Source organism: Papaver somniferum, unplaced genomic scaffold, assembly GCF_003573695.1.
Source record: "Papaver somniferum cultivar HN1 unplaced genomic scaffold, ASM357369v1 unplaced-scaffold_158, whole genome shotgun sequence".
Lineage (NCBI taxonomy): Eukaryota > Viridiplantae > Streptophyta > Magnoliopsida > Ranunculales > Papaveraceae > Papaver > Papaver somniferum.
Window position 1 is genome coordinate 498,753 of NW_020625264.1, and position 15,507 is coordinate 514,259.

Genomic DNA, 15,507 nt, shown 5'->3' on the forward strand with positions numbered 1-15,507 from the left:
CAGGGGATTACTGTCTTGCCCACAAATATTGGACATCTCCAGAGTTTATCGTCCCTTGATATTTCTGGTACAAGAATCTCAGAGTTACCCGATTCAATCTCTCTCCTCTGCAATTTAAGGGATTTCGACTTCATGGTTTGTTCTCAATTAAAAGCACTGCCTCGTGACTTTGGAGCTCTGACACAACTGAGGGAACTTGATTTGCTTGATACTGGAATAGCAGAATTGCCCGAGTCTTTGACTAGCAACATCTGTAAGTTAGATAGCGTGTTCCTTTGGGGAAATTGTAAGTTTCCCGGAGACGTTAAGAATTGGGTGGAATTGAGACGTCTGGAGCACAAAGGAGATACAGAAAATACAAGAATGCCTAGAGGTATTGAAAATCTAACTCGCCTGGAAGTATTAGATCCTTTTATCGTGAATAAAGAAGAAGACGTCTCCAATATCCAAGATTTAGCAGATCTAAACTCCCTTCGGGAGTTAGGGATTGTTAATCTAGAGAATGTGAGAGGTGGTAAAATAGAGGCAGAGAAGGCAAAATTGAAAGGCAAGCAAAACATTCGATATTTGAGTTTAGAATGGAAGAGGAATTTCCAAGAAGAAGAAGAAGTGGCTGTTAATAATTCTTTTATGGTGCTGGAAGGCCTCCAACCTCACCCTAATTTGGAGGAATTGTTCATCCAGGGTTTTCCGGGTTTAAAGCTTCCGAAGTGGATGGGATCATCTTCTTGTCTTCCTAATTTGGTGAGATAAGGAATTTTACTGCCAGCAAGAAGAAGAAGTAGAAGTAGAAAGCAAAGGTTCTGCAACAGCTGCTACAAGAACATTATTCCCTTCCTTGACTAGCCTGTTCATCAGGTTCTGTGAAAATTTAGAGGAATGGTCTGCACCTCCGCTGCCTGATATTTCCTTCCCTTGCCTTGAGCAGGTACATGTTATCGATTGTTGCAATTTAACATCTATACCAGATTTGGCTGGCAAGATGTTTTTTTCACATCAATGTCAGCTTGAGGAGGGGGGTGGGTGTGTAAGGATTCAGACTGCATAGTTTCTGAATCCAGTTTAAGTCTGAATGACTGTATGAGAGGGTATCTGAATTGTAAGTGTGTTTGTCACACATTCTTTCTGCTTTGTTAACTGTAACTATCATATTGTCTGTAACATTTAATACATCATGTATGTACAGCCTTTAAAAGGCTTTTATCTCTTTATTTCAGTTTATCTCAAAACTTTAACTGGACATTACGAATAATGCATTCAAATCATACGAGTGGACTCCTGAGCTATGAGATAATGGGAGATGCTGCATTCCAGTCTCTCTTCATCTGGTCTGAATGTTTATCAAGGATGACCAATGATTCACTTCTTTGCTGAGAAAACGTGAATCAATCAGCTCAAATTTGGTGCATAAATAAAACTACACATTAAAATCCAGTTGTGTGGTATAGAAATACAACAAATTTGCTTCTGAAAATTATATTTCACAATTGTGTAGACTCGTTATATTTCATTACGTATTTATATGAAGAAAAATACAATGAAGAGAAGAAAGGTTCAATCCTAATCTACACTGTAAATCTATAATACGGGGAAGCTTACAACTAGTTACAGCGGCTAAAGACTAAACGTACATGAGACTCGGACTTGCAAACAGACTTGGACTTACAACAACTTGTTACACAGATGAGGACTTGCGCCTGGTGGTGACTGGTGACACTGTACAGCTGTGGTACTACATGTACACATCCAATACCCCCCTCAAGTTGGAGCGGGAGGATCATGATACCGAACGCCTAACTTGTTGACAAGACATCTAAATTGGTCCACTCTAAGTGGCTTTGTGAAGAGATTAGCTAATTGAGCTGCCGACGGAATAAGAGTTGGTTTTATGAGATCACGTAGAAGATTTTCTCGGACAAAGTAACAATCAATTTCGATATGTTTAGTTCGTTCGTGAAAACTGGATTTTCATAGATGTGAATAGCACCATGGTTGTCACAATAAACTGGAATAGGCTTCGGAATGGTGACACGAAGATCAGTGAACAAATAAAGTAACCATTGTAGTTCAGAAATTAACCTTGCTAGGGCGCGATACTCTGCCTCAGCAGAAAATCAGATTGTTGGTTGTTTCTTAGATTTCCAAGAAATAGGGATGTTCCCTAGCATTTTGAAATACCATGTGGTTGATCGTCGAGTAGTTGGACAACCTTCCCTATCAGAATCGGTATAACAATCAAGGGACCGTGAGCTATTTGCAGAGAGGAAAATGCCGTGACTGACAGTTCCTTTAAGATAGCGAACTACACGATGTGCAACATCCAAATGGCCAGAACATGGTTACTGCATAAACTGACTTAAATCATTAACATAGTAGGACATATCAGGACGAGTTACCTGAAGATAAAGAAGTCGACCAATTAAGCGACGATAAACACTAGGATCAGGGAGAGGAGCACCTGAGGTTGGGAGGATCTTAAGGTGTTGTTCTATAGGGGAAGGAGAAACCTTAACACCTAAAAGACCAGAATTCTGAACAATGTCAAGAATATATTTACGTTGGCAAATAAAAATACCTTTAGGAGAACGAGAAACTTCAATTCCCCGGAAATACTATAAACGACCACGATTTTTGAGAGAAAAATTGGACTGAGTTTATGTTTTAGCTCCTAAATGGCCAAGTCACTATTACCCATAATAATAATATCATCAACATAAACTAAAACATAAATGGACACCTCATCTGAATGAAAGGTGAAAAGAGAATAATCAGCACGAGATTGAAAAATTCCTTCATTAAGTAAGGCTGCAGAAAACTTAGCAAACTATTGACGAGAGGCTTGTTTGAGTACGTATAAAGACTTGTTGAGCTTGTAAACACGATTATCCCCTTTTTCTGAAAACCTGGAAGGAGTTTCAGTAAATATCTTCTTGAAGATAGTCTTGTAAAAAAATATTGTTGACATCTAGTTGATGGAGAGGCCAATTATAAACAACAACAATAGATAGCAAGACACGAACAGAGACAAGTTTTGCATTAGGTTTAAAAGTGTCGTGATAATCAATGCCTTCTTGTTGTGTGTATCCTTTAGCAACAAGACGTGCCTTATAGTGCTCAATCGCACCATAGGTCTATACTTGATCTTAAACACCCATTTACAGCCAATGGCTGATTTTCCGGTGGAAAAGTAGTGATAGTAAAAATATCATTGTCATTTAGAGAAGTGTGTTCTTTGACTATAGCATCACGCCACATTTGATTTTTAATAGCTTCCATGAATGTGCGTGGTTCATCATTGGTGATAACAGATAAGAGGAATGCACGATATTGTGGAGTAAATTTATGAAAAGAAATATAATTAGTAAGAGGATAAGGAGAGCTGGAAGTACAATGTTTGACTGAGCAAATGTACTCCTGCAGATGAGACCGACGATGAGATTTTCTAGTAGAGCGCCGGACAGCTGGTGCAGACTAGTTATATTTCAAAATTGTGTAGACTCCTTATATTTCATTACCTATTTATATGACGACAAATACAATAAAGAGAAGGTTCAATCCAAATCTAAACAGTAAATCGATAATACACGGAAGGTTACAACTAGTTACAGCAACCAAAGACTAAAGATACATGAGACTCGGACTTACAAACAGACTTGGACTTAAAACAACTTGTTACACAGCTGAAGACTTGCACCTGGTGGTGACTGGTGACACTGCACAGCTGGGGTACTACATGTACACGTCCAATAATGCTAACAACGGCGAGCATATCGTCAATGTATTCACCATCATCTTCTGTATATTCTAATCAACTAGCTAGAAAATGTCTCCGTCATATCCATAGTGGGTATGGGGGGATTTGGAAAGACCAGCCTAGCAAAATCCATCTACATTGATAAATCAATAGAAAACCAGTTTGTAAAACAGATGTGGGTTTGTATTTCCGATGACCTCGATGTGTTTAAAATTTTGAAAAACATTACGGAGTCTGTCACTGATTCAAGATGCCCAAACATTGATGTATTAGTAAAAAAATTGAGAGAAAAATTACAAGGAACTAAATATTTGTTTGTTCTAGATGACCTGTGGAATGAAGATCCCATAGATTGGAATAAACTTAAGAGTGTCTTAGATTGCTGCAGTTCTGTTGGTAGTAAAATTATAGTCACTACACGCAGTCAAGGAGTTGCATCCGTGGTGCAAGGTTTTTTTTTTATGATTATCATCTTCATCAACTGTCTTAATCTAAAATCACTACCTCGTAACTTTGGAGCTCTGACACAACTAAGATCACTTGATTTGTTTGGTACTAAAATAACAGAATTGACCGACTCATCGACTAGCAACAGTTTGTGGACTTTGGAGAAAAGTGTAAGTTTCCTAAAGACATTAAGGCTAAGTCCTATGAGAGAGATAATTAGCTGCTAGATTGGCCATCCACGTCAGCCTGGTCGACCTCCTAAGTCTTATGGGAGAGATATCTAGCTGTTAGATTGGCCATCCACGTCATCTGTGAGCGGCTAACCATTCGGTGTATTGCTTAACGCCGAACCATTCGACGTTTTGATTAATTTTTGAGCGCCTAACCATTCGGCGCTTTAAGTCTCGGCCGTTAGATTTTGTAGTTCGGCGTTTTGTAATGTTTTATGGAAAATCTGATAATGTTGGAATCTTGTGATTTATACAGGATTCAAATTGGGATACATGAGAAGAATGTAAAGATATGTGGTCTAGTTTACCATGTCACTGCAATATCAAATATTAAACACGTGCATCAGGATCGTCAAGGATACGGGTAACTCATTTTCCTGTGCAATTGAAGAACAATGAGAATCTAAATTTCAGTTTTTTATTTGTTTTGACAACTAATGATACATTTTCCAACATAAAGAAGGCCTTATTGAAGAAGTCTAGCTAGTGTTTTCGGATTGTTTGCTCTCTCTTTCAACTGTAATTTTGTGCATGTTTTGGGTTGTTTCTGTTAGAGTATACATCACGTCAGCATACTAGTACCCGAGGTGCAAAGAAGGACCGAGGCAACTTTAACGTGAAATAAAGACCCAGTCAAGTGATCGTGCATCTAGGCACGTAAAGTGAAAACCAAATCAAATGGCCGTGCTATTCCTGCACGTGAAATGAAGACCAAATCAAAAGTTAATTCTAGATTATTATGTCATTAATTTATAGATATATATTAACTAGTCAAAGATAATTAAGATTTGATATTATCTTGGTAAGGTTAGTTTACACTATAAATAATAGTCTAATGTAAATGAAAACCTATCTCAGAATATTCTGATGATCATCAATATAATTTCACTCTAAGGGGTTTGTCAGTGGACGTAGGTATTAGTGCCGAACCACTTTAATCTCTGTTTTTCCAATCGATCTGTGATCCCTCGATACTCATAATTTATTAGTTTCCTTCAAGTTATTAAGGTAAAGAAATCAATTGTGTAACTTTGAAACAAGCTAATTCTATGAATCCTACAATTTTTAAATTAGTTACTGAACACACACGAAATTTACATGAATCCCAGAATAAATCCTTGAAATTGTGAATTCCGCAAACAAACATACCATAAAACAAACGGACCCTCATATGTGCTTGACATTCTGAATATAGCTTGGACCGATTCCATCATACAGTAATATTTGCTCTTAGCGATGGCGCTTGACATGCACTCAGGTTTCATATCTGCTTTTCTGAATGGGTAGTGATTATTTGTCGACAAATATTTTTCATCAACTTTCAAAATTATAAACAAGAGGCATCGTGTTGCGAACAGAAAAATAAACACACCACACCAACCAAGAAAAACCAAACAAGCAAACTGATCAGGTGCATGCGAGCTCTAACTAGAGAGGAAGCTCAACAATCTCGTAGTTGTAGTTGTACCCACTCTCCCCACTAAAAAGGCCATCTTTCTTTCTAGAAACTTTTGTATTCCCATTCATCAGAACGTCACGCTGAGTGTACGAGAAGGGTATGTCGTACGAACACCGTGTTGCTATTAAACTTGTCTTCACTCTACTCATAGGTGGCACAGTCACAGTTCGCACAGATCCCACTTCAATGCTTTCTGTCTCCGTTTCCCCCCAATCCCTAGATTGTGTAAACACACTGGAAATCTCAAGGGAACCAGTTTTTATGTTTGGAACACCAAAGGTACCCGTAATCTTGACACCCTCTTTGAACGAGACACTCTTACTCCAATTTGTTGTGTTGGTAACCGTCGTCTTAAGATTTATTTGTGACGTCTGGGGATGCTGAGTTCTGTTTCTTGAATCATCGGTGATAAGCGCAAGAGTTCTCTCGTTGTAGAGCCTTGCATCAGCAAGTTGATATCTGACATTAGATATCGTCCTTGTTAAAACAGATTCCTCAATCTCCATGTAGCACGGCTGCTCACGATAGTTAAAAATCGTAGCGAGGCAGCTCTGGTTAGAATAACCATCTCTCCACTTGTTTCCATCGTATCTCTTGCAGAAATTCCCGTCCTTGAAACTCCGCATGAGGATGCGGTTTCCATCAACTTTTACGGGTAAAAAGATGGATTTTGTATCAAGCTCTTCCGGGTCAGCCTTCTGTAACCATACAAAACAAACAGGATCCATATCCGTCCAGTAGGTTCCAAAATGAGTACTCTTGAGGCGTATGCCTCCATCGCGACTCGGAGACACCTCATAATCATACTTGGAGGAATCGTCGGCTTTGCTTAGGAAGTCCATAAACCCATCGGCATTGGCCTTCAGGTGGTTTCCATTGTCTCCCTTGATCCTGATAACGTCGGGCAACATAACGACAGATTCCCAGTCGATGAAGGTACACACATCGGTGTTATCTTCTGGATGTAGTTTAGGCCGTAAAGTCAAGCAACCGTTATAATCATTGTTATCATTATGTCTCCTAACGAAATTGCCGGTATTTGCATGCCGGAGCCTGACGACGTGGTGGTCGTTGTTGTTGAGTTTCAAGAAAACAGGCTGAAAGAGGGTGCAATGTTTGTTGGACATATTCTCTTCAGGTTTGACGGCCGTAGCAGTGACCCAGTAACCGGAATTTGACCAGTACTTGTTGTTCTGCAAACATCGGATATGGACGAATCCAGTTGAAGTGGTGGTAGCAGGGACTACCTCGAATCTGGTTTCGAGCCCGAAACTATACTCTCCCTCAAACCGGAGAGCATTAGGTAATAATTGATTCTCGCTGTCGAGGCGCGCATATCTATTGTTATCGTTTGATTGGATGATGACATAGTTGGGGAGTGTTTTTTCCATGACGGCCGGAATGAATAAGAAGTTCTATATTTAAGCTCAAATTTTGTTTTTCTGCTTCTGTTTCTTCAATTTATGCTTGTATATATGTTTCAAACAGACGTTTTGTAACTTTCATGTCTCTTCCGACATGGAGAGGTCCGTTGAATAAAAAATCATTTCTTTAATTCAAGCTGTTCTCAGAACAATAAGTTCTATATTTAAGCTCAACTACATATCTATATGACATTCTACCAAAATTAATTGAAATGATCAAAGTTCTTCTTGTTCTAAAGAAAAAATCAACGCTGATGCGGAGTCAAAAGGACGAGCGACATGCCCACTTGCAAACTGCCTAGCTCGTCGTCAACAATAATTTATCTTCATCACAAAAATTGGGGATGTCTTTGTTCTATATGACGTTCTACCTAATTAATTATTGAAATGATCAAAGAACATAATAAAATTTCTTCATCATCCCACGGAGAAAATATCAAAGGAATACGGAGTCAAAAGGGAGTGCTTGTTAATGGAGTTTAACCTCGGGGTTTTTTAATCAAACCCAAATTAATGTTATTTTGATGATACTGTGTCGATGATACTGTCCCCTCTCCATGCAATCCCTGGTAATCACTTATTTTGATGTAGTTAAGAAACAAATTCCAGAACAATTTTCTATGTCTGCAAGAGATTCCATCATGTGGCAGTGTAACCAGATCAAGCATGCACAAGATTACTTATTGGTTGTTCCTGTCAGTGGGCTTAACCAGTGCCTTGGACCCAGACATTTTAGAGTTATGCTTTGCTACCGTCTCGGTATTCCTTTGTTTGTTGTGAATAGTTTATGCTCGCGTTATAACAAATCCATGGACATCTTTGGGGATCACGCGTTCCATTGTGTTAAGGATATAGGCCCCAAGTTTCGACATGATTTTGTTCGAGATGTAGTCACCGATATTTGTTACAAAGCTAGTGTGACTGTGCGTAAGGAAGTTTCTTTGGGTTTTCTTTGAGTTTAACCTCAGGGTTTTTTAATCAAACCCAAATTAATGTTATTATACATTATTTTTTTAGAATCTTATTATTGGGACTTTAAACGGTTGGATTTTCTTATCCATGGATTCCCTTATCCTGATTTTTTTTGTAATGTCTAATCAACCTTCAATTTGATTTGTGCTAATTAAAATTATTAAGCAAACTAAGTGAAGGATTAAATTAATCAAATCATTAATCTTTTGGAAACCAAAATTTGATTTTATTGGATTTTGAAGAAGGAAAAACGGTGATTTAGATGAATTTTATTTAAAAAAATTTGAAGAAAAATGATGAAACCCTACGTCAAATTACTCAGGGAAATCTTATAATCAATTCCCAATAGAAATTTTGTCGATTCAAATCCGTTAAAAATCAGAGCAAAGTATGAGTTTTTTTTATTTATTACGGCTAGGAAAATGTGTCGAACCATCCGTAAATAGATAACCACGGTTGGAAACTGAGGAACTCCCAGCCGTAATTACAAATAACAGATGAAAAGTGAAGAACTTCTGACCATTATATTCCCCAGAATCACATGAGTCTATGTACGGTTGGGTTACATACATGATACCTTGCCTTAACCAGGAATCCATTGCTTTTTCGGTTATCAGAGTAATATACGGCTAGGTACTTCCCAACAGTAAAACTATACGGATGGTTTTCTTAACCGCTTTCCGATTACAGCTGGGAAATAGAGAGGTCAACCAAGCCGTAGCACAATAAACCTACGGGTGGTATGGTATATACAACTAGAATATCCTAACCGTAAACATCCTAGTTTTCCAACCGTGCACCTGATTTATGGCTACCAATTTAACATTTCTCAGCCGTAATGAGCTGTACTCTATATGAAAATGAGTATATAGTTGAACTCTTTTTAGATTGACAAACATTCAAGGATCTGCATTTTGATTTCATGATAACCAGGCATCCAAGGGACCTCATAATGTCCACACATGTAATAGTGATAAGCAACCTGTTTATCGTCGGTCACACGCCTGATAGAAAAAGCTTCCATCTGATTTCTACTCTGGAAATCTTTCAGATTCACATGGATTTCAACATACATTTCATTTTCAATTTCCGCCATCTCTTTCACATCACAAAGCCTTATGTGACAGTCAACTTTGCCAGTTTCATCTTCAAATATAAAAGTAACGTGATCAGAATGCCTTCCTCATTAATCTTTTCCTCTTTATTCAACACCTTTCCAACAAGTTTGGCATTGTCGACATCTGATCCACAACATTCTCGAAGTTGCTTAACAGTTAGTGGTAATAAACCTTGAGTATCTCCATTTTCGGGTGGAGAAGCCATAAATCGATCGTCGGGAAAAGCAGCGTTGCTAGGTTTTTTTTTTTTTTTTAATCTGGAGGAGAAGCTCTATGGGTGGAAATTGGATTTAGTGGAATAAAAGTTTATTAACCCTAATTACGCTGAGTCAGACTGTGGATCTGACTCGTAACATGACTCGATTGGAGTCGGATGTCAAACGTGACAAACCCCAGACTCACATTATTAACAATACGAAGAACTACTAACGGCACCCGGCTGATAACAAGATAGGTCCTCCTATCTGCCCATATCCAAGATGGTCTTTCTCATGTAGGTGCATGACAGTTGTTCGGGTTGATGAGGTCTTTAGGCATTTCAGACACAGGAAGAGTGAGGGTGCACACGGTACGGTATGGTTCGATTCTTGTCGAGGCCGAGTACTTGTATCTCTCTAGTCTCGATTATTAGTTTTTGACCCGGTACTTGTACCTTCTTCTTCGGTTACGATACCATTCGGGACAAGTGCGGTACCAGGGACGGTTCCGGTACCCGTCGGTATTTTCATGCCATAACAAAGGGTGCCTCTGTTTTGGATGTAACTTTACGAATCACTCAACTATCCGGACAAAACCATAATTAGAAGAAGAAGTTTAGAAAATTTGTGATACGAATTCCATTTGTATATACAACCACTAATTAACACAAATAACTCAGATAAGAACCATTCGATCTTCTCAGCTAGAATTTTGGGTTTAAGATCCTTCTAATTGGGCCCCCAACAGATTGCTTCATCTGGTGATCTCTCTGATGCTTCATCATCATAATCTGATCCGGAATCACAGAAGAAGCTGGAACTGAAGAAGAAGTTGCTTGAAATATTGATGATCTGACTCTGTTTTTAGTGTATTGGTGGATTGATCTTAGAGCATAATTCCATCTGCACATTCCAGCTTGATTTTTCAATGCTCCAACAACACCAACACTAACAGCAACCATCCAGGCTTTGCTTGCTGAACTCATCTTGAATGATTAATTCTAAGTAGTAGTAGTAATAGCTTGTAAAATGATTTATGAGAAAGTTAATAATGATTTCGGTTTGGATGTAGTACTTGATATGGAATGCAAGTTTCTTATATAGATGGCTCTTTATGACGATCAGTGTTATTCATGCTAACCACTTAAGCAAACCCATCACTACTAGTGGTTTTACTTATACTGCTGGTTTTCATAAATTTCCATGGTGTTACTTATTCGGTACAAACGGGACAGGACGATACGGAACATGAATAGGACCGTGTAACTGTAACCCTTAGAAGTCGGTTCTCAATTTTTGAACCGGTACTTGTACCTCTTTCTCGGTTCGGTACAAAATCAGATACGGTTCCATCTGTTCCGGTATGATTCGATTTTTCGGCTCGGTTCCTGTGCACCCTTAAGGAAGTGTTTGCCGTGGACAAGAAAAATAGCACTCAAATGCCTCGGACACTAATGGTAGTTCAAAGATGGTACACCAATACTTCTAATTTTTAGCTTGCTTTTGAGAGGAAGCGGGTATCATTTGTAAACAAACAACTTGGTTTTTGAGAATTGATATAAAATTATTTCTATTTTGTTGTGGTTGAATATCTGTGGATGTGGATGTATGATCTCACTACAAGAAAACATAGCTCAAGCGACCAAAATCTTAGCAAGAACACAAAGTTTTGGTTGCTTTTCACTAAATATCAACTTAATCTCAGCAAGTATCAAAAGTATTTGGTCGCTCCATGTTTTGATCAAGTAAACAAGAGCAACCACAGAAGTGTTTGTGCCGGTATTTACTTTGAGGGACTAAAGACTGCCGACTAAAGAATCTATGGTCGGCTAAACCTCCTCTATCAGCCAACAAGTTGTAGACACCACCCATAAAAGAGAAGTGATCAGTCTTTGAAGTTTTCATATGTGATTTCAATTTTGTTCTAGAGACCTAATAATAATTTATCGGACAGTTTGCATCAATTACTCATCATGTGAGCTATGATTCAGGAGAAAGAAAGTGGTGTGTAATCCTTGCACCAGCTTTATTAGTTATAAATTAGGTATTGCTAATCGTGCTCAAGTTGAATTCGACGCCAAAACTACAAGATAAAATTAATGTTGTTCAATTTCAAGAAAAACCCAATATTAGTATTAACCAAACCCGAGAGAAAGCTCTTAGAGTAGTTTTTTCAAACAGGTTATAAGCGATGGTTAATTGTGATATGGAATGTCAGGAAACTAATTTGGAATGTAGAGTAGAGCATACACAGTCTTAATTTCCAGTTTATAGTATCAATTAACAATCTCTCTCATACTAAGAAGTCCGGCATCATACCCTGGATTTTGGAGATTTTAATGGTATTTGATCAAATCAATCCAAAAAAACGTTAGGGGTCAACTAACAATTCTCTCTGAGACTACCAAGTCCAGCATCATAATGGGGATTTTGGAATTTTTAATAGCGTTTGAGATACTAAGTCCAGCATCATAATGGGGATTTTGGAATTTTTAATAGCGTTTGAGATACTAATTGCGAGATAGCGGTATGAGAAAACTTGGTGGAAGTTAGGCAGTCCTGGAGAAAGAAAGTAAATGTCCGGGAACCGGAAGAGGAGAAGAATGGTCGGGAATGATATGGTTTCGTGAAAGAGAAAAATAATGGAATTAATTTGTAAGGTTTCAAGTCTTGAGTTTTAAAGTAAGTGGGTTTCAAAAATATTTTCACGTTAAAAAATGAACCAAGGGGCCAACATTCCCGCTAAATCAAATTCCCCCTGAATATTTTGCCGCCAGTTTTGCCTCTACCGGACAAGTTGGTAATCCGCATGATTAGAGTCTTTGGATTCCCATTGGCCACGTTAAAATCATACGGATCCCTTTCAAATTTATTTGAGTCTTTGATTCTCATTGGCTATGTTTAAACCATACGGATCCATCTCTAATTCATTACACAATCTTTGGTTTTCCTATTGGCCGGGCTAAAATCATACAGGTCCATTCCTAAGTGTGTGTGGATCTTAATAAAAAATGGATATCGGGTAGTAAAATACGGATGATAATGATTGATATCATCGGATACTAGGTTACATTGATGATATCCGAAGAAACCAATGAAATCCGGGAGAAATTGAGTAACGTCGACCGACATAAAGTAAGATGACAGATTACAAATGAAAAATCCGTTTGAATCGATATGTATCATGGAATCCATGAAAAATCTAATGGGGTCGAGCTGTAGTTGTTAGATAACAGGTGAAATTTCTAAGGACGATGGACATTCGATGAAATGATAGATAACTGAAGAAAATCGATGGAATTCGAGAGAAAATGAATAAGGTCTATCGATATTAGGTAATAATGACAGATAACAAACAAAAGTAAGTGAAATCGATGGAAATTTGGCTTGAGTCGATAGGTAACCATATAAACCCATCCCATAAAATATATAGTGAAGTCGAGCAATATTGGATAAGATTGATAGATAACGGGTGAAATGATAGAAAATTGTAATAACCGACGGAATCCGAGAGAAAGTGAAGCATGCCGATATTGGACAAAAAGATTCTCGAAACAAATTTGTGATCATTGGATGGGGTGGTGGTCCATATGATTCTTGATTCTGCGTTAATCATTGTCAGATTTTACAAATTTTATATCTATACTGAAACTCCAAATCTATTGATGAACTAAAAAATCTGCTTGTTTCCGTGTTCCGTTGATCAGAATGTCTACCTAACAACATATACCAAAATATATCTTGTCCAGTCTCTAAATATCTATACTGAAAATCTAAATCCAGCCATAAAGCACAAAATTTGCTTTGTTCCATATCCCATTGATCTGACTGTATACCAGAGGTTAGAGTGGAGCAAAATATGCCTTATCCGACCTCTAATTAGTCACGATGTCTATATCGGAACTCTAAATCTAACAATAAACCATAAAAATCCGCTTTTTTTCTAAATCTATAGAGACTCAGTTAGAACAATTTATTTGTTCACAAACTGTTTTCTTTAAAATTGACCTTTTGGAAAATTTCCCAAGAAAACGACCAATTGCTTACCATCGTTATGCATACCCTTTTGATCTGAGTTCAGGACTTCTTGGCGATATATATACGAGGTATGCATACCTTTCTGATATGACTTCGCGAACTTCCAAGAGCACATACGCTCACATGTATGCATCAACATGCATACCTTTTTGATCCGAGTTCGATATTTCCTGACGATATGTATACACGGTATGCATACCCTTCCGATATGACTTCGAAGAACTTCCAAGAGCGCGTACGCTCACAGGTATGTATCAATATGCATACCCTTTTGATATTACTTCAAGACTTCTTGACGATATGTATACACGGTATGCATAAACAACTGTTACCATTATTATGCATACCCTTTTTATCTGAGTTCGGGACTTACTGGCGATATATATATACACGGTATGCATACTATTTTGATATGACTTCGCGAACTTTCAAGAGCACGTACGCACACAGGTATGTACACTTTTTGGATATGATTTCACAACTTCCAAAGGTACCTATAGTCGGTACGCATACCTGGTCGACCTGACATAGTTCGGAAGCGTAAGTGGAAAGGCAAAAGTACATGAAGTACCTAAGGTTAAGCATACTTGTTTTGCAAGTTCAAGCTTGTCTTGTTTAAACTCAGGAAATATATTCCGAAGGAATATTATCTGTAAATGGATGAATTCATCGTTCGTACGAAGTAGATGGACTTATAGTAGTCCACTCATGGTCATGTTACGATCTCGGAGCCAAGGTATGCGTACAATAGGCCAGAACATGGTTTGTTTAACGTTTCAAGGTATATTCCGAAGGAATCTTATCTATAAATGGATGAATTCATCGTTCGTACGAAGTAGATGCACTTATAGTAGTCCACTCACGGCAAGGTTATGATCTCGGAGCCAAGGTATGCGTACAATATGCCAGAACATGGTTTGTTTAACGTTTCAGGGTATATTCCGAAGAAATCTTACCTGTAAATGGATGAATTCATCGTTCGTACGAAGTAGATGGACTTATAGTAGTCCACTCACGGCCAGGTTACGATCTCGGAGCCAAGGTATGCGTACAATATGCCAGAACATGGTTTGTTTAACGTTTCAGGGTATATTCCGAAGGAATCTTATCTGTAAATGGATGAATTCATCGTTCGTACGAAGTAGATGCACTTATAGTAGTCCATTCACGGCCAGGTTACAATCTCGGAGCCAAGGAATGCGTACAATATGCCAGAACATGGTTTGTTTAACGTTTCAGGGTATATTCCGAAGGAATCTTACATGTAAACGGATGAATTCGTCGTTCGTACGAAGTATATGGACTTATAGTAGTCCACTCACGTCCAGGTTACGATCGTATGCGTACAATATGCCAGAACCTTGCCGAAGCTTCTTGGTTCACAGTTTGTATTCCGTTATACCACATTTTAAGTTCGAATCAACACTGAGCTTCATATTTATCGATTTAGATGATGTATCATGCTAAGTTTGAAGTCATAACCATCCCAAAGCTTCTTGGCTCATAGTTTGTATGTTGTTATACCACATTTGAAGTTCGAATCAAAACTGAACTTCATATTTATCGATTTCGATGATGTATCATGCTAAGTTTGAAGTCATAAACCCTCCCGTAGGTTCTTGGATCATAGTTTGTATGTTGTTATACCACATTTGGAGTTCGAATCAACACTGAGCTTCATATTTATCGATTTTGATGATGTATCCATCTAAGTTTAAAGTCTGAACCATCATGAATTTCATGGTCCATCTCTAGTAATCTTATAACCTGAGTTTACCAGTGTGAACTAAAGCTACTTCATGACCTGTATCACTTGTAAAAATTACTTCATGACTAGTCGAAATTCAAACCCGAAGCACAAAGAGAAA

At 38.1% G+C, this 15,507-nt stretch overlaps 1 protein-coding gene across 1 annotated transcript; it reads right to left on the reverse strand.

Moving 5' to 3' along the window:
* Positions 1–5,028: 5,028 nt before the first annotated feature.
* Positions 5,029–7,317, reverse strand: LOC113337012. Its single transcript, XM_026582714.1, has 2 exons — positions 5,581–7,317; positions 5,029–5,124 (listed from the first exon to the last, which is right to left on the reverse strand). Exon 1 carries the CDS (start codon positions 7,279–7,281, stop codon positions 5,860–5,862), a length of 1,422 nt encoding a protein of 473 aa, XP_026438499.1. The 5' UTR covers positions 7,282–7,317; the 3' UTR covers positions 5,029–5,124; positions 5,581–5,859.
* Between the last annotated feature and the right edge of the window lie 8,190 nt (positions 7,318–15,507).

Coding starts and splice junctions, on each gene's coding strand:
- LOC113337012 (XM_026582714.1), bottom strand. CDS start 7,281: ATGGAAAAAACACTCCCCAACTATGTCATCATCCAATCAAACGATAAC.